We start from the raw sequence: 23,450 nt of genomic DNA, 5'->3' as shown, positions 1-23,450 counted from the left end.
CAGAGAAAAATACACAAATATATTAACATTTATATATTTTTTTTAAAATGTGTTTGCTGGAATGACTTCACGAGATGCTTCCTGAGGATCCAAAAGGGGCAGGAATCATGCAGGATTATTTCAGCGTGGGCAAAGAGAACATGCAAGGGACGCCTGCATGCCAGAACCACAACTACAGGCAGCAAGGGGATCATAGTAACGACTCCTTTTCAGAGAAGTCTGACTGAGGCCGCTCTTCAGCGGTCTCGCTTGCCATATTACCCTGTGTACGTCTGTGTAAACAACAACTCACCACGGGTCAAAGGTAGTTTGTCTTTTTGAGTGGTTGGTCACGGTGCTGCTGTCTGCTGGCAGTGCACTGCCTCTGTTTGACACACTGGTTTCAAGGAATGTACCCTCTGGACGTGGAGATGGCACTGCAAGAAATACCAATAAGCAGAACTCATCAGAACAGCTCGCTGGCTCCAATGACCTTCAAATAGGTCTCTAGATGGCTACTGAAGACCGATGTATATAAATGTGCTTCATTTAAAGAATGGATTTTGTCCTTTAGTAAATCAAAGAACAGATTTGAATCTAGGTCTCTAGAGATGAAAGGCTAGTATACCGTTGCAATGTACCACCCGGTCTTTAATAATTAAGATTTTGTATTATAGAACACTCCCATCAGTTAAAATGGACACGATACCATATGCATGTACAGACTGGGAAAGAAAGTTTTCTGAACACAAAGACAGTTCATTAAATATGTCCTTGTGTGTTGTATATTGCTAAATGTGATCAGATACCTTGGTGATTAGAATGGTATATAAACCCTGATAAACTCCTTAATTTCATTGAGTTTATTTTTCCCCCAATCCCCACATAAGCAAATTGTCTTGTGCTCTGCAAAGTATTATACTATGTATGCCTTGTGAATCAGCAAAAGTTAGTATTTGCAAAAAATACTTTGTAGATATGCACTGTAGTAAAAGGGATAAACCAGAAGGAATCTACAGACTTAGTACTAGCTTGGTGTTTTTTTTTTCCAGTCACTCTTTTACTTATTCTTGCATAGCTCAGAATATCTTTCTTAGTGCTATGAGTCCGCTGTATGTTAAAACATTGGTTAATTGTGTAAGGCACATTGCAAAATTACCTCTGTAAAAGCTGCCAACTCTTCTGGGAATAGGGTCATTATACAGAAGTCTATTTTCTTTACTAGAGGCTCCATCCTCTGGGTGTGGATCATGATACGTTCCACCCTAAGCCAAAGAACAAACATCTGTTAAAAACAAAGGATGACACTTGTACTATTCTTCCATGACGACATGTCACAGCATAAAATCCAGCCACAGTTTATCTTTTGTTTTGTGAACCGCTACTATAATGAAACCCAACACTATGCAACCAATTACTATTGGATTTTGTTTATAAAAAGACAAAGCTGGCATTAAAAAAAATATTTGCCCCAAAGGCATAATATTATGGATTTGAAAGTGACTCAGACCTCAGACTTTTGCCGTGAATGAAATGAAGTTGTAATATCTCTGGAAGAATCTTTAACTGCAGGTCTTGTTAGATTCATCTCTGGTGGGATCTGGTCACTCTGTCGAAAGCAAATTAAAAGAAGCAAATAGGAAAAGCATGTGATTTATGATATGCGCATTATAATAACATTAGCACTTATTATATTATGGTAGTGCCTAGAGGCCCCATTGTGCTATGCACTGTACATAAAAACAATAAGCAACAGTTCCTGCCCCAAAGAGCTTACAATCTAAATAAACATGATAAAAAGTGGAAGAAAGTACTGTTATTTCTGTTCTATAGATAGGGAAATGAGATAAAGAGAACCTGATTCAGGAAAACATTTTAAAATCCAGGTCTATTTAGGAAAGTCCTTATGAGTGTACTTTGACTTCATTGGGACTTAACCACATGACTAAAGTTAATCAGGTGCTTGCAGGGCTTTCTAGAATAACATTTTAAGTGACATTTGTAAGTGACTTGCCTATGATCACACAAGAAATCTGTGATGGAGTCAGGAACTGAACCCAGATTTCTCAAGTCCCAGTCCAGTGCTTTAATTAACCATAAAGCCACCAAAAGGCATGTCTGACTAGGGATGGGTCAGTTTCTTATAGTTAGTTTTGAATTCATTGATCATTGTGGGCTCTAGAGAGCAACTAAAACATCCCTGCATTTTGCTTAGAAGAGGCATTGTGCAGAGTCCTGGATACCAGTTTAAAGTCTTAAATTGTCGAAAGCAGGACATAAAAAGTAACAAAAGTTTTGCTCAATCTGTCACATAAAACTGTTTATAAAATAAGCAAAAATTGCAAACCCAGATTGGCACACACTAGATGTGTTTAAACTGGAAGAAATGCTTAGGGATTTTCAAGGCTTTTGGTGTGATTACAAATCTGGAGAGGAATACAGGCAATCACCAAACAGGCGTGTTGACTGGTTGATTTTGATAGAGCAAGGCTGCCACCCCACTCCGTACATTGCTTTTCTTGAGGCTATGTGACAACTTGCTGGGAAGGAGGAGTGAGCAGATGACTACTGGTGTTGCATGTTAAGCAGCCTCACAGTAATGGAGGTCAGCCACCAGGAATGGATTAAGGCAGAGGCACTAGAGGCTCATGCCTAGGGTCCCAGGTTCTGGAGTTACGTGATTACACCAGAATCTTAGTTTTCATTTAAAAAAAAAAAGAAGTCTCTGGCTGTTATGGTTGTGAAGAACATCTGATAACATGACCCAAGTGTAACCAATGGAGCAATGTTTGCCTGACAGCCTGAAATAATAGCTGTCAGACGGTGAACTAATGAATGTATCTCAGTGGAGTTATTAACTCTAAGATCTGCTGCTGTGGGTGGCAGGGGTGTGTGTGTGAGGAGCTGCCACGAAACCTTCAGTAGAGGATTGTATGTGTATCAGGAGAGAAAAGTGCAGAGGGCTCTGCTCATTCACCCAAATACCTCAGCAACCAAGCTGTAAGTACTGGGAGGGCGGGGCATCCTGCTGCCACCCTGCTTCTCCACAGGAGAAAAGGGGCCTCATGCTGCCATTCCTGGTGGGGGAGAAGGAAGCTCCATGCTGCTGCCCCAGTTTCTCCAAGCACAGAAAGAGACATTCGTGGAGTGGGGCCACAGGGACAGAGCCATAGGGGAACCCTGTGTCATGATGTGCCTATGGCCCCCAATTGCCAGAATCTGCTTGGACCCAGAAATTTACCACCAATTATGTCCTGATTTGGAAAGATGTTCTAGCCAGACCCTGTGAGAAGAGATAACCAGGTGATACCCCTACTGCCAGTGGGTTGGTTAGATCCTTAGCAATATTTAGGATGTGAATTTAAGGTTCCTGCTATTGACTCCCCCCAGGTTACCAAATTTCCTTCCCGACCTCATTTTCCTCTTGCCCATTTCCTTCTATCCTGCCATCTATCTAATAAAATCTGGTTTAGTAAGCCCAGGTAAGTATATTCTGCAACACTGCTGTTACAAGAAAGGCAAGCTAAAAACATGCCTTAAACTACAGCCTGATTCTGCTAAAAGTTTGCAAGGTGCTAAAATGCCTGATAAGGTTGCTTCTTGTTTGATGTACCCGTGATTTTTCAGCAGTTAAACTGCAAGTGAGAGAAACAGAAGATGTCATTTATCTTTCCTATTCTTTTTCTCTCTCGTGTTCATCTTTTAAAACAAAACACAAAATAAAAACAAATACCCATCCAAAAAGTGGACTTAAACTACAACCCAAAAGCTACTATCTAAAATCTGACTTTTTTTCTCCCACCAAAGGACTTAGTGACATCTAAAAGACAGCCAAGCAAGGTATTTTCCCTTTAAACAGACCTTGTACAGCTAACAGGAAGAGGAAAGGAAATTGCTAAAAGGAAATTCAGAAAACAGAAAGAGAGAGAGAGAGAAAGAGAGAGAGAGAGGGTGGGGAAAAGAAAAATCTGAACATTTGATAAAGTATATAAGACAAATCTGTGCTCAACTCAGCTTTTGAGCAAAGAGCGTTGGGGAGCAGTTCTTTTAATACAGAGCACAGGCTTTCCTTTAACGAAAATACAGTTGACCTGACCACCCCAATCCACCCAATCCCCCACCCTGAAGTTTTGGAAAAAATTACTTTATACAATCAAAAAATGTTTATGAATTCTAACTAGTATTGTCAACCCTGTGAAAACAAACAATAGTTCAAGAGATCTGAGAATTTACAAACTTCCTGACATTCACTATCCTTGTTCCTTATGACTGAATTTTCTGACCATAATAGTTTACAAATCCATTTTAACTTTATCTTGATATTGTACCTCAATATAAGGGGAGGAGCAGGAGAGAGCATAAAAGGTATTTAAATCTTACTTTGGATTAATATGTTCAAACCTAGGCTCCTAAATCCATATTTAAGCATGTAAGTAAAAATTGCCAGATTTTCAGAAGGTAATGGGCACCATTAAGTTCTATTAGCATCAGGGAGATTTATGAGGGCTCAGCAACTCAGAAAAATGAAGCCACTTTTATTCCTTTACACCTTTACTTTGCCTAAATATGAATTTAGAAACCTTACTTGAGATATTCAGGTTTGAAAATGTTCGCCTTAAGAGACAAAAGCATACCAAATGAATTAGAAACTGCCAAGCCAGACAGACATTCCTAACCAAGCCAAAATGAATCAATGCAATAGAGATGGAAGGCATAACATTTTTCCTAACTAAAATATGCATTTGTCAACTGGTTGTCAAAAGACAAAAATGATTTGATAATTACACTCAGTGTCTCCACACAATGTGAAATACCATTAAAATTACTTATTGAATTAACATTCACTGCAATAAGACTATCTGTAACAGATACTGCTAAATCACAGAATAAAAATATAAGCTAGCATCAGGAAGTACCCTGTCACTGAATTGTGGAAACAATTGCTCTGTTTCAGTAACCATTATACTGACTGCGTGATCATGACTAAAACCAGCTGAACTGAAATGCAAGCTGGAAAATGAGCACTCACGGGGGAAATAAAACCTAACTTTGCAAAGCATCTACTGCAGCACCATTTTAAATGTTACTTTTCTTTTAAAATAGTTCACAGCTGTCATGCCTGCCGACATCCATGGAACAGAAGGGCTTCTCCTACTGCAATCATGTCTGAGATGATGTAGTAAGTATACAAAAACTTGTATTAATATGATTTCTAGAAAGAGGGTTGTATTACTTTAAGAATTGGTGCATCGGCAAATATTATTTCTCTCTCAGAGAGATCCAACACACCCAGGAACAGAGAAACATTCAATTTATAGACAATTAAGAATGCCTAATTGATGGCTCCTTCCTTATCAAGCAAAGAGTGAAAGATACAGAAAGACATAGCATGGCTGGGAAGCATCCTGGCATGGAGGGACAAGCATCAGGTGGTTCCAAGCTTGGCCAATGTCTTGCTGGGTGGCATTAGGGAAATCACGTCACCTTTCTGTTTCACATTCCACATCTGTAAACCGGGAATCCTACATCTTCCCTATGTCCCTGCCTGAAAAGTGGGCTGGGAGGACTAATAAGTCACTGTTTGTGAAGTGCTCAGAACATGTGAAGTGCTCAATAAATTTCAACTATTATTAGATACTGTGTAATGGGGAATCAAGCACAGCTTGGAATAACCAGGCAACCAAATACATCTCAAATAGCTGGATATGCATGATTACATGGTACAGAATTTTAAAAATAGCTATACCCCAGATATCAATTAAACTTTATGCTGTCCCCTCAGCTGACAGAATTCAGCAGATGGCTAAGGATGGCAATGGTTAAACAGGAATTAAAGGGCAATTTCATTAAATATTGGAATTGACAGAGATGCATAAAAAAGTTTGTCTAATCTCATGCCATCCTTGAATATATTCCTAAACCTTTCTATTATAAATATTTCATAGATTCACATATTTTACACTGAGAAGGGAACACCATGATCTAGTCTGATCTTCTGCATAACACAAGCCAAAGAACCTCCCCCAATAATTTATGCATCAAGCCCATAACTTTTGTCTGAGCTCCAGCATATCTTATATCCAGTCTTGATTTAAAGACTTCAAGTGACAGAGAATCCACCATATCCTTAGGTTATTTGTTCCAATGGTTAGTTACCCTCACTATTTAAAAAGTTTGAACCTCGTTTCTAGTCTGAATTTGTCTAGCTTCAGCTCCTAACAACTGAATCTTTTTAGGCCTTTTCTATTGGCCTGGAGATCTCTACCCCCATGTAGGTTCTTGTAGACCATGATAAAGTCACCTCTTAACCTTCTCTTGGATAAACTAAATACATTGAGCTTGTTTAGTGTCTCACTATAAGGCATATTTTCTAGACCTTGAATCATTCTTGTAGCTCTTTTCGGAACCCTTTCAAATTTGTCAACAAATCGCAAACCATTTTTAAATTTCCTTAGAATTCACCATGCTGCTTATATTTGCAGGTACTTATGTAAAATGCTCATTGTATGTAAGTACTTCTCTTTGCACCATATTGCTGTCCAACTTTGCAAAAATCTCCAAGAACAGTATCAAGTTTAAAAAAAAAGAAAATAAAGATTTTGGGACACATTTTGTACCGATTTACAACCATGTGTACTTTCAATGAAGTCAATAGGACTGAATAAAGAATCAAATCAGCACAGAATCTGGCCCATTCTTTGGAGAAGATCTATAATACACAAACTAAGGCTAGACTACAGTCTCCACAGAGAGATACCATATCTGTGCAGTGCATAACCAAAATAAACTCAGTTCACATTGACCAGAAAGGGGCAGTGTAAAAGCTGAGTGAGAGGAGATGGTTCTGCATAGACTATGTAAATTATCAATCTCGACAGGTGGGTTTGAGACACATACAGGGATCACCATTGAGGAGTTACCATTTATTAACAATTTCCACACTACAGTCTCTCACATACCCCAGTTATTTATTATATTAGGCATACATCAACACTGCAATTGGGAAGTCTGAAAGACTGCACGGGCGATGGCCACTCAAGTATGTATGCAGGGTCTTTGGCAGGCAGGGCTAGCTCATGGAGCCATCTGTGCCTGCTGTGGCTTCAAAGCTAGCTCAGGTAGGTCTACACGGGCTGCAATCACACCTCACAACTGCAGTGTAGATATACCCTTAGTGTAGAGAAATACTGCAGTATCTCAGATACCATACTGTCACAACTGTTAGCAAATGCTGACTTTTTAACAGTGACCACTGTATCAAACTCATGCTGCAGGTTAAGCGACAGAAAATCCCATTTCAGAAATGTTTAAGATTTGTATTTACAGCAGTAAGGCAGGCTACAAAATCCAAATATAGAAAGTTAAGAAAAATAATCTAGTAAAAATTACATCAGTTAGAATAAACACTGGTTCAGTAACCACTTATCAAATCACATGATTTTACACATCTTGACTGTTCTCACATTTTCAGTATTTTGCTAGACGTGACTGTATGCTTCATTGTGGCCCAAATTTTTAAAAGTGCCCTCTTATTTTGAATGGTGGATACCTCAGCACCTCCGAAAATCCAACCTCTCTTCTTTTGAAGTAAAAAAAAAAAAACGGAAAAAGCATACAAAATTAGAGGCCACTTTTGACCATCTGAGCCTACATGCATGCAAGAAATACAGAGAAAGAAAACAACCTTCTTCAATACGCAACATTTCAAACTAACCCTATTAGTATCTTCTGTACAGTCTTCCCGTGAAGAGCCAACAGATCGTGTGAGTGACCTATGCTGCACCTGTGGAGATAACAGTTGCAGGCTGTTTGCTCTGGCTGCCATCCCCTGCCCTACGCTTAAGCCACCCTCTGAGCCCTTGGACCTCACTCTGTCTCGGCTCACATACATGGAATGTCTATGAGGGCGCTGCTGTGAGGAAAAGGGACTTGTGTAACCTAGACCATATGAAAACGATTCATGTGGGGCAGATAATGAATGTGAATGGCTTCCATCTATGTGATCTGGCAATTTCAACTCTTCCATGGTTTTGGAATGTCTCGTTGGCGGTCTTCGGGAATCCAGGGTACCATCGCTTCGGTTAGTCCTTCCCGAAGGACTGAGTAAAGTTCTATTGTCGCTGTGGCGAGGAGGAGTAGGACTGGTAGGAGAATTCAGGTCCAAGCAGCTTGATGGAAAATACCTACTGCTGTTTGGTTCCGCAATTTGAGCCCTGGCCTCAGAAAGATTACCCACAGATTTTGAATCTGTTAGAACCCCATGAGTCTTTGACTTTGTCCGATAGGAGGGACTCTTTGAAGACTGGGGAATAGTATCAATATAGCTGTGGCGAGTATGTTTCTCACTTGGCTGCAGCGTGCCAGTTTTGCTTTGAGAAGTTTCCATAAATGAGTGCCGGTTCTGCTGAGATCTGGTGTTTGACTTCAGGTATTTTGTACCTGGACCATCAGAAGCTTTTGGGTCCAAATTAAAATCGAACTCTGTTTTTGCCTTTGATTCCTTTGGACTGAGAAGATGTGGTATGTTGTTATTGGCTAGATCCTTGTTGCCAGATCCAGGTAGGTTGCTTGTTTTTTTTGTATGCATTGGACTATGTGCAGCTGCAGGAAGATTTCCATTTAGAAAGCTTTCATTTGCTGGAAGAACCTCTTCTCCTCTTTGCAGTCCAGCCCCTAGAGTCTGCATATCTTTGCTATTCGATCTGTGATGTGACTGCACAGCAGAGCTTTTGCTGGCTTGATTTCTACATTAAAAAGCATATGAACAAGGATTAACATGGTACCATACATACTAATCACTCTCAACTTCAATAAAATACCCTAATTTCTAAATGGAGTACTCAGTTCAAAACTGAGAGATAATTTAACTGTGGTGATTTAAATACTGCAAATTAGGCACCTGGAATTCCGCCATCCCAAATACCTAGAACAAATAAATTTGCAAGTGTTAGCTGGTAAGAAACAACAATGTATTATTAACAACGTCTGATAGCCGAATTTTTGCTTCTAATTTGTACCATTAGTTAATGACAATACATTTTTAAACATAACTTATACATTCCAACAGCAGCTTTGAATCCTTTCAATATCTACAGCACTAATATATGTAAACTGGGGGGGGGTGCGCGGGAGAAAGGGGCAGGAGATGAATAGCTATGTTCTGGTGAAACAGTTCTTGAGTACATCTTATATATGAGATGTAACAGTTATTGAAATGTGCAAGGTGAAGTGCCAAATCTGTGCTGTCAAACAATGGATAGATTGAAAAGGTGATACAATTTTTATGCAAATAATTGTAACTGGTTATTTCTATCCTTTTTATGCTTAGAATTTTATGGTAATGCTTTCATTATCTAGTTATGTATTTTGCATAGGGTCATAATAATTACTTCAGTAACCTTAAACTAACTTTTTTTAAAATATAAGAAATAGAAGGAGTCCTGAAAGCTTTAATCAGGTTGACATGGGAAATTTTATGCACTGGGCACAAAGTTTTTTATAGGGCTAGATCTCTCTCTTCCACATCATGACTTCAAAGGTGCACAAGAGGAGCAGAACAGGAGAAGAGGAGATCTCCTAGGCACCTATAAGAACAACAGAGTTTCTCTCCTGCACATCTCAGATGGTTACAGAAGATGAACTTTGCTGTCCCAGATCTCAAAGTGAAGAATACAGGTGCTCAATTTCAGTGGATCGTATGAGATGTGCAAGAGAAAAGGCCTGTGACTGCAGATGGTCTAAGATCTAGAGGAGATCAATCACTGCTCTGTGTACCTTTGGAAGGGTGCCACTAGGGAAGATGCCTATCCTCTAGAACTCCTAGTGTCAATCACAACAAAGGACCCTGCTTTTGACTGGAGCTCCCTCATCCATCTGTCCCATCTGTCTAAAGGTATGAAATATAAAATGCTATGCATATATTCTTACACATTGGCATATGATGTCTATTTTTATCTAATATCTTCCACAACAGAGTTAGAAGCATTTATGGAATTAAATGCTTATAATGCGGTTTATTTTTTTAATCTCTTTCACTTACAAATAAATTACATTTACATGATCAAACTTTTAAGAGAGAAGGACTGATCAATATCACATATTATAGGGCTATTTAAAAAAGTAGATACAAGTCCTTTATTCACAAAAACAATTAAAAATGAAATAAAACGTCTTTTCTTTTTTAAAAAATAATTCAGATTTCTAATTTACTAGTTGAATTCGCTTCAAATATTCACACAAAATGAATCATAACCGAAGAGTAATGAGTAATTTTGGGCTGTGATCATCATTTCACAGTTTAGATGTATATTATGTATTGCACACCAAAAACTATGTTAAAAGAACATTAAAATTGCCAAATCAAGCACTCAAAAGTGAGGAAATGCCAAGATTAAGGTTGCCTGTCCATCGTTCTCAGTCCCAGTCTTGTTGTGCAGCCCAGTTCCACAGCTGATCTCACCCTTATCCCAACTACTGACTCCCAGACCACCCCCAAAGCCCATTTCCCTCCCTGGATTCCAGTCCCAATCTTACCCACCCGCCACCCAGTCTCCTTTTCTCAATCTATTCCCTATCACGGCAGGTCTGGCTCTTATCCCCTGTGTATTTGAACCAGACAGCTTCCTCCTCCACACTGCTTGGACCCAACAGGGGGATTATTGAGAGCACAGGAGAGACTGTCTCCCCTGCTCTCAGTTCAGGTATCTAGACCCAGCACCAGCCCTCAGCTGTTATTGTAGAGAGAGTCCTGCTCAGGCCCAGGCTGGAGCATGCCCAGATCAGATAAAATCTCCAGGGAATCTAGCTGCCAAAAATCTAATGTTTGCAGTGGTGTTGTAGTCACGTCAGTCCCAGGAGATTAGAAAGAGAAGATGGGTGAGGTAATGTCTTTCACTGAGAAGTTCATAGAATCGTAGGACTGGAAGGGACTTCGAGAGGTCATCTAGTCCACTCCCCTGCACTCATTGCAGGACTAAATATTATCTAGACCATCCCCGACAAGCGTTTGTATAATCTGCTCTTAAAAACCTCCAGTGATGAAGAGTCCACAACCTACCTAGGCAATTTATTTCAGTGCTTAACTACCCTGACAGTTAGGAAGTTCTTCCTAATGTCCAACGTAAACTGCCCTTGCTGCAATTTAAGCTTCTTGTTCTACCCTGAGAGGTTAAGAAGAATAATTTTCTCTCTCCTTGTAACAACCTTTTATATTGGTCCAATAAAAGATATTACCTCACCCACCTTGTCTCTAACATCTCAGAACTCTATGCTTGATCATGTGTGAAATGTAGTTTTTCAGAGGCTTATGTACTGGCCAAATTTTGGTGGATTTTCACAGGAACAACAAAAGGCACATCCCTGTCACAAATGCCACCCCTCTTCCAAATTTTAAGTCTCTGCTCCAAGGCAAATTTTTTTTAACATGGGCAAACCCTAGGCTCATTATCAGAAATGGCTGAACCATTTTTGCTGAATTTTTCAAAAAAAATATCAGCCACAGGCAGACAGCTAGAAAACAAAGTTTCAGCTTGAATGGTTGAAGTTTGACAAAGTTGTAAGCAACCGAAAACAGAGACTTATAATGGGGAGCGTTGGGCATGTTTAACAACAGGCAGTGCTATCAGCCCCATATTTTTATTACAATTACAAAAAAAAAAAGACTATATATATATATATATATATATATATATATATATATATATATATATATATATATATATATATATATATATATATACACACACACACACAAAATTTTTTTTTATTTTATGTAATTGGGCCTTTAACTTATCTTTAATCAATTAACAAAAGTGAGTGTGGAAGAAGCATGTTTTAGGGATGAACTGGCTTTATCTCTCCTGTTAAGCTCAGATATCGAAAACAATACCAATATGACAAAATTATCAGACAACATGTGTTTTTTTTGTGAAGATGATTTAACATTGAAACCTGAAAGGAACTTACTCATTAAATGTAACAAATGAAGCTGATGAGGATCTGGTTACTGTATTTACCTGTTAGATAATGTGTTGGTATCTACATGGTAAGGTTTTCTCTTAGCTGACCGTGAAGGTGAACTTCCACAACGATCCAAGAGTCTCTGAGTTTGAAACGAAGGATGGTTCAAACATTGCTCTGTCAAGTATCTATCTGCTGGATCCAGCTTCAGCAAGTTCTTTGGAAAACAAAGTCTGGGTTTTAAACAAGTATTAGTATTTAAACCAGTCACAGCAAATCTTGTCGCTCAATAACATTTTCATCTCAATAGTTTCGGTGAGATTATTATGTGCAACTGCAAGAATAATTTGCAGTTATATTAATATACCATTTAACAGCAAATCATCATTCCATTTATATTATATTAAACTCATCTCAATACTGAGCTACACAGGTCTCTAAGAAACTCAGTTCCTTGTTTCTAATTGCAAGGTAAAGCCATGGAAGTGTGAGAGTGAAGAACAATTCCGCTTTCAGAAGCAATAAACATACACACAAAAATGATACATAATAAAAGAGGTTTGATAAACAAAGTTCATTCAAAGAGCTTTGCTATTTATAAAAATATGCTTTAAAACTTTACACACACACACACACACACAGAGAAATGTAGGTATTTTTGTCATTGTTTCGTGGGGCTATGATTTCACTAACGCTTTTCAGGAATTCATCTACAGTAGTCAGAAGGAAATTCCTACGATAGTTTTGTGAAGTTTGTTCTATTTCTGAAGACAGTCACTGTTTCTGATATTTAGAGAATGAACATTTAATTATAAAGTTAGAAACTAACAGGGTTGACTAACTTGCAACATATTATGACTGCTATTCACACAAGTTCTGTAAGAAATATATTAATAGTTGTGGTAAATTAATATGATAAGCAAACACAATACTCATGCTTGAACTAAAATAGGACATTTTGTCTACTATGAACAGAGAACATATTATTTCTATGTTTTCCTTTATCCTCCAACAGTTATTGGTAATTTATACAAAAATACAGCTTTTAAAAAGTTGTAAGATATCCTAAGGCTATCTGTGTTTCATACTTAGAACAAATACATATCATGGTGGATCATGAAGGCAAACAGATTACTCAGAGCGTGTAAAGTTGTTTCATTACAAACAATGAGTAATCTCATGGAAACTAAAGTTAAACACATGCATAAGTCTTTGCAGGATCAGAGCCACACTTAGCAATTATTGACTCAACAGAACATATACTATCATCAGTGAGGATAAATGTATTATATTCATAATTTATCTTTCTGCATCCCTTACCTCTTTCTAAATAAATAAATACATACAACACAAAACAAAACCTATATTAAAATAAAGTTATTCATGTTGCATCGTCAACCACTTAAAAGTTAGGAAGTGACAGAATCAAGTGCCTGTTCAACCTTAATTCAGCCCCTTTGCGTGTGTGTGTGTGTGTGTATATTCTAACACTCTGTTAATTACACGACCACATGCTATTTTTCCTCCACAGGACCCTTGCTTCATTCAGTGCACAGGATGGATGGTGCTCAGGAAATGAGGCTTCTTTTTATCCTCATAGTACAATGCGTAGACTTGCCTGTACTACGCACCATACGATGCACTGAATAATTAATTTTTTCTGATCTTTTCTATGGCTCTCATCAGTACAGTATTGGACTGCCTCACAAATACTAATGAATTTTCTTCACAAGTCCCCTGTGAGAGGAGTGTATTATTCTCCCCCATTTTACAGATGGGGAAAGTAAGGCAAAGAGCCTGAGGCCAATACAGCAATTCACTGGTGAAGCAAGGGTTAGAACAGAGGGCCACTGGACTCCCACCATAGTGCTCATTGCTCCAGACACAGCCCCTTACTCTAGACGGGCTGAAAATCCATAGCTTCAACTGACCTCAATTACAGTTGAGAATGCTCAGCAGTTCTGACAATCAGGCTCCAGGTGTCTGGGCATGTAGAAACTGAGGCACATAGAAATAGGGGCTACATGTCAAAATTCTGTTTCAAGTGATTTGCCCAGCACCACTTAGGAAGTCTGCAGTAGAAGCATGGATATAAGTGAATTCTGCTGTGTAGCATTCACCTGCCTTAACCACAAAACCATCATTTCTCCTCTTGCAATCCACAGTCCCATTCTTTACACACTTCTAACCTCTATGGGTTCTACAGACAACAACCTCATTCTCTGAACAACCCCTGAGAACCACCCACTCCGTGCACTGAATGAGGTAAGAGTCCTGTGGAAAAGATAATAGGAGGTCATATAATTAAAACCCATATCATAATGCCCATGAATACACACAAGAAAGATAGAATTAAGGTTTCACAGACAACTTTAATTCTGGCATTTCTTAATTTTCAAGTGCTTGATTTTGCAACCCAAATGACTTAAAGATCTAGGAAAGAACATACAAAAAAAAAAAACCAGTTATAAGAAAGAAGATGGGTAAAGACAAATTTTATTACAAACAACACCCTTCCTATCATGCATCATGACCACTGCATTTCAATCCTCAGCATTGCAACACAGACTGCTACCAATTGTGCTTCCGCTAATTACATTAGCTAACAATAGGAAAAAAACTGTTATCCCCTTTGAAGCAGCCACTAAAGGGGGATGCACAAGACACAGAGAGTGGATTATGCCTAAGTAGCCCAATTTTAGACTCCACAGAAAAGGATAAAGCTATGAGCAACTCTTTTTTGAAAGGCAGTATGGCTCAATGGATGAGATTTGGGCCCACTATTCTCAAGATGAGTTTAGAACTCATGCTATTTTGGTTCCCATGATGAATTATTTGTATTTGTCTCTGCTCCAGGAATTCCCATCTCACTCCCATCAAGTGGGGGTGGGAGGTGAGGAAGGGAAAAGGTCTCCTGTCTCATGTAGTGCCCCATCAGTTACAATGCTGAGAAGGGAGGGTGGCTTACAGGAGCCAAGATGGTTCACTCTCCACCTCTGCTAGAACAGCTGCTCCAACATCAGCCAGGCTGAGTTTCGGCTCCTAACTATTCACAGTACAGTGTATGGTGCTGCAGTGATGGTAGGGACCCAAGCTTGGAATATGCACTGTTTTTCGCATGTTGTCAAAATCAGGCAGTAACAAGTATAATACAGAACAGGGAAATGAAGATTTTCAGCAGATTACAACTCAGCCAAATCTGAACAGAATTTCAAGGCACTAGCAAAAGGTATTTTTTTCACCTCAGGGCTTTCCCCCAGGAAATATCAAAGATCTGCTGCAAACAGTGGAGGTTGTTAAAGTTTATCAAAACAAGTTCAGAAGATTTTTTTTAAAAAGGGAATGTATTAGGCAATATAAATTTAGTGGTCACTGTAAACTTTGCCTATATAATATACACAAACAAATAATGCAGGTTTTTCCTACCTTCATAAGGTCAAGCAAAACACCACTTAAAATTCCTAAATATCTCCTCTCTAAAGACTGAGGATGGTTGACTGCTGGGAACTGTAAAAATAAGAATATAGCATAAATGTACAGTGTCTGTAAATCACCAGAACATTTATATAAAGGGAAGTGAAATAACAGGTGTGTTAAAGTGGACACAGTGGTACCTGAAACACCACACAACAATAGCATTAAACAGACAATTTTCTGTTGATATACCCATATGTACAACAGTCCATTCAATCAAACAGAGCAAGGGAAGCTATCCTTGGGGAACAAGATATTCAACCAGATCTTCTTATCAATGACTAAAATAATCCAGTTAGATATACAAATGGCTGTCGCTGCATTACGATTGATAGAAATATGGAAGGTATAAACAAGCTAATAATGGGAGAAGTACAAGGAAGATGAACATAGGTATTATTCCAAAATGTTCTAATTTGACCTGAAAATAATCCCATTTTGAGCATGAATGGTATTGAATTAATTAATAAAGGATTAAACAGATTACTTGGAAATTTTTTGGGTAAAAAAGATCACCTAGAAATAGAACAACCAATCTTCTTTCCAAGTATTAAGTCTACCAAGAACCTTCTGGAACTAATTTTGTTGGATCTCAGCAGACTACTGGTTGCATAATTTCCCATATTGTAATGTGTTAAGACTCAATATCACTCCCTTAACTCTAGCTGGTCTAGGGTTGGCAACTGTACAGATGCAGTAAACACAGACCCTGAGGGCATTGTCCATTAGGCTCTTGCAAAAGCCAATCAAAGGCTATGTCCAAGCCCAGCCCCCCTTATCCAGAAAAATGGACAAGAGAGACATGGATGCTTTGAAGATGGGGAAAGTAAATCGCAGGTTCTCATACGAGGCTCATCACTGTTATCTGAAGTGTGAAAGTGGGGCCTTATAGGTTTTTATGAGAGCTTAGAGAACACAGAGGTGAAAAATATTATTGCATCATCCAGGAAAGGGCTATAACAACAACAATTTTAAAAAGTGAACCTCACCAATGGTAGACATTTAGACAGACCTGAAAATGAGCAGAGAAATGGTAACTTAACAGAAGGGGTGTAATTTTCATGAAAGTTACAGTATTATGGATAAGATCTTTTCCTGGTATTAGGGTAATGAAAAGAACCATAAATGCAGTAAGTTATGCTTCTTGGATTTTCAAAATGCACACAACTAATTCTCAGGAGTGCAAGACTCAGGGCTAGCTTTTGCAGGTTCAGTCTCTTTTCCAGAAGTGTGAAAATTATGTTTGATAAATAACAAGTGTCCTCTCTCTCTCTCTCTCTCTCTGAGAGACAGAGAGACAGAGAGACAGAGAGACAGAGAGACACACAGACACACAGACACACAGACACACAGACACACAGACACACAGACACACAGACACACAGACACACAGACACACAGACACACAGACAGAATGAATGAATATATATACTGGTTAAATTTTGATTGTATCAAAAATCTTTTAAAGTTATTTTCTTGTTGTGACATAGTATGCAAGAGTGTGAAAGTGACTCTTCTAAATAGCTAATGTTAATAGTATGGAGTTTCATTACTGGGAGGACAGGAGTTTCCAGGAATAATTTACTTAACTTGAAATGTTCCCAGTACTAAAAATAAAGACCAATATGTAACCATCAACACACAGGTTTCAGAGTAACAGCCGTGTTAGTCTGTATTCGTAAAAAGAAAAGGAGTACTTGTGGCACCTTAGAGACTAACCAGTTTATTTGAGCATGAGCTTTCGTGAGCTACAGCTCACTTCATCGGATGCATAGCATATCGTGGAAACTGCAGAAGACATTATATACACACAGAGACCATGAAACAAAACACACACAATTTCTTGTTGCTGCTCTTTATTGACAACGAAAGCTTGAATAGACAAGAGTTGTGTGGGTGAGGTGGGAATGATGCAAAGGAAAGGGAAAAGGCAGGGGTCAAGTAGCTAAAACTAGCTGAGCTCCAGTGAACTAAGCTGATGCTATGAAAAACGGGATGTTTATCCCTAGTCATATCCCCCCAAACATGACCTAAATGACTGAACTTCTGCACCTCAGTATTTACATAATCATTACCAATAGTACAGGCCACCTTACTGAGTGTTGTTTGGTACTTGGTTAAAAATAATTTAATCTTTCTGATATAGAAAATATTCAGCATGTGTAAAGACTCAAGAATGGCCCTCTTAAGAACTCTTTGGCTGGACACGAAAATGAGCAGAGAAACAGTAAAAAGGATTAAAAAAATTTCCACACACCCACCCACCCCTTTTTTGAAGGTACTCTTAAATTTCTGAAGGGGAACTCAAAAAGCCATGACTGATAACCTCTAATCTTGATTGAGTAAAGCAATCCTTCAATATCAGTAGCGGCACAATCAGAAATGTATATAATGGGATATTTATAGACAAGTGTAACAGGGTCAGCACCTACTTCTTGCAAGCGCCCCCCTGGTTAGGTGTGTCCACAGTCTTTAAACCAGTCCAGTCATGGTATAAGGCTGTATCCATAGGACTTCCTCCCTGGAGACACTATCTTCCTGTGTCCCTCCCCAGGCTCAGTCCCTACTCAGTCCCCGAAGCCAGCCAGGACTTCTTTCATTACTCCTCCAGTCCTTTCCAGCAAACTGTCTTTGGCTTAGTCCTAACTGCCAGCCAGGAACACCTCTTGCTCCCCCAGTCCCTGCAAACAGACTTAGCTGGCCATAGTCCTGCTGCTCTTCCACCCAGGCATGCAATCCTTTATTCTCCAGCTCCAAACAGCAACTAACTACTGTTCTGTTCTGCATCTCCTTTTTACAGGGCCCTCCTGGCCCCTGATTGGCCGTTCCAGCAGCCCCTTTGACTGGTTGCTTCTTTACAACCACTGTAGGACACTTGGAGGACCTCTCCACTGCTCCTTTCCTGGGGTATGGCAGAACCCTGAGGCCTCCACCAGAGGGCCTTTGGACCTAGTCCAGCCCATCATAGAAAGAAAAAGTTACATCCCTGAACTTTTTACACAGAGAAGATGGCAAAGATAAATTGGTTTATGTACAACACAATGACCTAGAAAAGTTGTCAAGAAAGGCTTTCTCGGTCATAATGAGTAGATAGCATCTCAGATAGCATAGTCCACCCAACATATTCAGAACCTCTACCTATCAGTGTGATATGTAATATAGGCTTTTCTAGATCATTAAGACTGGCCACTTTATTATTTATTATTGTTAATATTGCTCTCTGATCTTGCTTCATCTGTAACCACCCAAAAAGTCATGTGGGATAGCCCAAGACCAATAAGGCCATGGAGGATACTGCATTATCCAAGTCATGCACAGTGGGGGACAACATGCTGGAGCCAGCCAGCATAAAGAAACCAGTCTTGGTCCCTCAGTTCCCTTGACCCTGGTAGGAGATCTATAAGATGATCTAAAAGACCTTGAAGGTGATTCAGATTCCTCCCTTTCAAAGAACGAAGAAACAGATTTCTACAGAATAGAGAGGAGTGGTCCCCACTGGGATTTGAGGTGGTCTGTGTAATGGAGACACCCGGAGAGCCAACAAAACTGAGGGTCAAGGTGGTTGGAATTCAGACAAAGTGACCGATATTGGCATAACAGGTGCTGTGTGCGTTAGTGATTTCAAAGACACCAAAGTTGCTTTAAGCAGAACCAGCTGCGGGGGAGACATAGAAGATCCTTCACCAACAAGAAGGGCTGCAGATAGAGAGTACTAAAAGGGTAAACATTGGTACTGAGATAGACTTGATCGGCTGGAATGATGAAGAGGGAGCCGGTAAGGGTGAAGACACCGGTCTCAACAGGTGGAATCAACTATGCTGCCTCATACAAGAGCTGGTGAGTACCTAGATTTGTCGTGTCCTGAACTGGTACCAGACTTCCTGAAAAATTTTTTAGGAGAAGACCAAGACTTAGAGCACTTGTCAGCAACTGAATGCTTGGAGCACTTCAAGGAGGCTAGTGGTGAGGGCAAAGGGTGACCTTTCTCATCAGACTTACACTTTGAATCATGGCAGTGGGAGGGGTGCTCCTCGTGGACTCTGAATCTGCTACCTCGGGGTCAGGGCTCGGTTCCGACATGGGACACATGGTCTTTCATAAGGTGAACTTTGAGGCAGAAATCCCTCTTTTTTGTGTCTTGGTGGTGAAGGAGGTACAAATAGGGCATTTCCCCCCTCACCTGGCCCTCACCAAGGCAAATCAAGTGGTTACTACTATGTACATTATAGGAATTTTAAAACACTGGCTAACTAATGCGAATACCATGGGGAACTCCAACTCTCCCCATGGGCGGTGAGAAGGAACTGAAAGGGAAGTAGCAGACACACCCATTTTATGCCTTCATCTGAGAGCATTTGGAGATATGGAGCATGTGTGACTCCTAGTGGTATTGCTGGCAAATATCTCTGACTCCAAGTGCCTTGAAGTGCACATACACCTGCAGTGGAACGTATATGTGCATAATCACTTGAAGGAGAACTTAAACGTGCCTAAGTTTAAAAATGTAAGTATTTTCAGGATCAGAATCTAAGGTTGGGATCTTAAAGTGGGCTTAAGGTACTTAGGTGACCAACTTCTGTTGATTTCTAATAGGAATTGAGCACTTAACTGCCAGAGGCCTTTATGTAAATTCAGTCTAGCACCACTAATCATATCTCATCTGAACTATACAATTAAGATTAAAGGTATTTTTTAATACTCTACTGTCACACACCAATAATGGTGTTAGTTGTATTTTATGCATATCGATAATAGCCAAAATTACATAATGAACCTATGAACAGTGTGATGGTTCAGTAAGTACTGTTTACACATCTCAGGGTAAGTTTTCAAAGCTATGTGGATTTGGTAGAAGTAAACACAGACATTCTGTTAACAGTTGAATACAGCTGAACAATTTCCAAAGTAGCGTGCAGGAAGTTTTGCATTAAGTCTCCATTAACATGAGCAGTAATTGTGAGATTAACCTGCCATAAACTACTTCAATAATGTAAACTAAACTCTGTTTTCTTCCAGTGCTTGAGCAACTGCATTAAAGTAAAAATCCTGTGAATATGGAATACTTGGCGTTCACTGGCACTCACACTTATTCTGTACCCACCCAAAGAACATCAGCAATGATTAATGTATGCTCATATAAAATGCTGAACTATATTTTAAAGAGCTGAAATAACTTAATACCAGAAAGAAACAAAATTAAGTTAACAGATTAAGATGCATCTCTTAAGAAACAACAACAACAAAAAAGTAAAGGCAAAATACAAAAATGTATGAACATTTTAGAATACAGCACAGTTGTCACTGGAAAAAAAGTGAAAGACCTAGAGAACCATGGGCTAGATTCACAAAGAAACTTGGGTCCGATCTCGTAAGCTTCACCACACCTAACAGACAAGTTAGGTGGAGAAATACTTATCTGCTCCCAGTTTGTGTATCGCGTTGTGCAAGCCTTGGGACTTAATCATCTGGATGCCTGGCAGGGGGATGCAGCATGCATTCTCATAGGCAAAAATATAGATTCTAGAGAACTGTTACTGCAAAAATTTAAGCACCGAGCGATGTTAGGTGCCTCCGGGGCTCAGAGGCTACTGAGCAGGGGTTTTGTGAATCCCAGTGGGGCCTGATTATGGGACTTAGGCTCCTAACTGCCACTTTAGGTGCCTATGTCCTTTTTGTGAATCTAACCCTGGGTGCCTGGCATGAACAGGCTCGGAGCAGGAAGTCTTGTAAAGCTACTTTTAAGTACTACCTTCTCATATGCACTCTTCAACCTTCACTCACGTCCAGAGCTCTAGTAAAGCTTCTTCACTGTAAATATCAGATTTTTTAAAAATAATTCAATTCTATCCAAAGACAATTTATAAATATTTTTCCATTTGAGATCAGCAATTCTGAGCATACAGGAGAGAAACTACCTTGTTTCTTCTTTGGTTTTACTAGCATTATTGTTCACAAATTGCATTATTATGTGAACTTTGAGGGAAGATTAAAAAGAACATGTTCACTATCTTCACAGTCTCAACACTATTAATCTTTAAGTTATTTTTATTTTTTCATTTTACAGTGGTTTACCAGTGATAGGTTTGGCCATCTGCATGGCTTGGTCATCTGTACTGGATGAACAATGGATGCGTTCCAAAGGATCTCCTGTATGGAGAACTTGCAGATTCTCAAAGGCCACTGGGACAATTGAGACTCTGGTTGAAAAGGGACTTAAACTTTTCAGCATTGATACCACAAGCTGGGCAGATGCAGCTAGTAACAGGCCACACTGAAGGGTTGCACTAAACTAGGGAGTCAAAGGGGTTGAAGAGAGGGCAGGAAAGTGAAGAGAACAAATAGGAAAACACAGCAGATCTCATACGCTAGTCAGGCACTGTGATACTGTAGCATGACCCACAGTAACTGAACTGCTTTGGCGCTTACACCATTGTCTTTGGAGACTGGTGGTTGCCTACTATCAGTGACAGGGTTACATTTTTTATAGAAAGTCTGCTATGTGATCTCAGAGCACACCTTAGATGGATTAATCCATTGTAGCCAAGGCTATAGTTCAACAAGATGCAAGAGGATCTCCAGAAGGGGCCACCATTTTGCCAAAAAGGAGCATTTTTAGAACAAACTGAACCTCATTCAGATTCTACTCTCCAAGAACTTGTTTAAGATGAGAGTCCAGGTGGAGAGTACTCCTATCTTCAAATGGAATAACTGACATCTAGTAGCCTCTTGAACAAGGAGCCACTAGAGAGATGTATGTTGTCAGATCTGTGAGAGAAGGTGACACAGAATCTAGAAACTATTTCCCATTAGGGATTTTTCCAATGCTGTCACCTTCATGTACCTCAACTTACTTATGGGATGATGTTTACAGAGCCCTACAGTGCCAGCCCTGTTTTCTGCGAGGAATAATCACCTCTGTTTAGATCTTGGGACCTTCGTTAACATCTTTAGGGTGGCCACTGGCTTGTTTCTGCTCCCATGCTGCTTTCCTGGGGTCTTTAAGATGCGACATGTCTTCTTCCTCAGGCAGGGTGGTAGAGAGGCCACCCATTGCTCCTCAAGACCCAGATGTAACAGGGTATCCGGAGCCAGGAACTAACTCAGCACCCTGTCACTCTAACATCCACCAGCCGAGCTAGAGCTGAGGGGTAATTGATGGGGATGCAACCCCAGCAGCTAGGATTATATAAAACAGGCAGGAAGGAGTGTGGATAAGGCGCAGGGAGCCTGAAGGATGGCTGACATACACAGGACTCGATGCTGCTAGTACTGTTCCTTAGAAGCAAGTGGGGAAGCTGCTATTGATTGTAAATATAGATATAAACAACACTACAGGCTGTGGCCTGCTGGAGGAATACAATAAAACATGGAGACAGTGAAGGAGACCTGGAATTGTTGTGGTGAGTGACTGAGGCTGAAAGGATGTTCAGGGGATCAGTCTGTGGCAGCACTGAAGGGAAAAAGTTATGTGGAGGGGGAGGAGCATATTATCGGAATGTCTAAAATACTGCTGTAAGTGCCCATCCTAGACAGGAAGATGGTGCATGATGGTGGTAAGTACATTAAGGTAATGTGGGGTTTCCTGAAACCTAGAGATGGATGGATGAATTTCTTCTGAGAATTTCACAGGCTAGTCTGGCGCCTACTCTTGTGAATGGATCATGCTGGCCTGGCTTGTGTACAAGATCTACATATTCCCATTATATGCATCGTATAATTATTAACCTCTAAAGAGCATCTTTACGAGGACTTCAGTTTCTTAAAAGCACTTTGGTAGCATGGGACAAAATTAATTCTATATTTAAGTGTTTCATGCTGTTCAAAAGGGAAGCTGTACCACCGCTATGAAACTATTGAATAAGCATACAGTGTATATGCAGTTGGAAAAGATGTCAACATCCCACTCAGGAAAGAGCTACTCCAGCTCTCTTGCCTATCTAAGCTTCCCATCTGTGAATTACTAAATATCATAATAATTAACATTTTTACAGCACTTTGCATGTTCAAAGCACTGTACAGATCTTACCTCATTAATTCTC

General features: G+C 39.7%; 1 protein-coding gene across 3 annotated transcripts in view; it reads right to left on the bottom strand.

Moving 5' to 3' along the window:
• CDKL5 (cyclin dependent kinase like 5) overlaps nt 1-23,450 on the bottom strand; it is a 214,056-nt gene that overhangs the window by 22,754 nt on the left and 167,852 nt on the right. For all 3 annotated transcript variants that reach the window (XM_037901155.2, XM_037901170.2, XM_043537928.1), the window contains 6 exons: nt 15,364-15,444; nt 11,994-12,154; nt 7,694-8,723; nt 1,490-1,588; nt 1,139-1,244; nt 293-416 (listed from right to left, as the gene is read on the bottom strand). In XM_037901155.2, coding sequence (XP_037757083.1) covers nt 293-416; nt 1,139-1,244; nt 1,490-1,588; nt 7,694-8,723; nt 11,994-12,154; nt 15,364-15,444 — 1,601 coding nt within the window. The remainder of the gene's footprint in view (nt 1-292; nt 417-1,138; nt 1,245-1,489; nt 1,589-7,693; nt 8,724-11,993; nt 12,155-15,363; nt 15,445-23,450) is intronic.

Source organism: Chelonia mydas, chromosome 1, assembly GCF_015237465.2.
Source record: "Chelonia mydas isolate rCheMyd1 chromosome 1, rCheMyd1.pri.v2, whole genome shotgun sequence".
NCBI classification, from domain to species: Eukaryota; Metazoa; Chordata; order Testudines; family Cheloniidae; genus Chelonia; species Chelonia mydas.
This window is presented reverse-complemented; position numbering and strand designations above follow the sequence as displayed.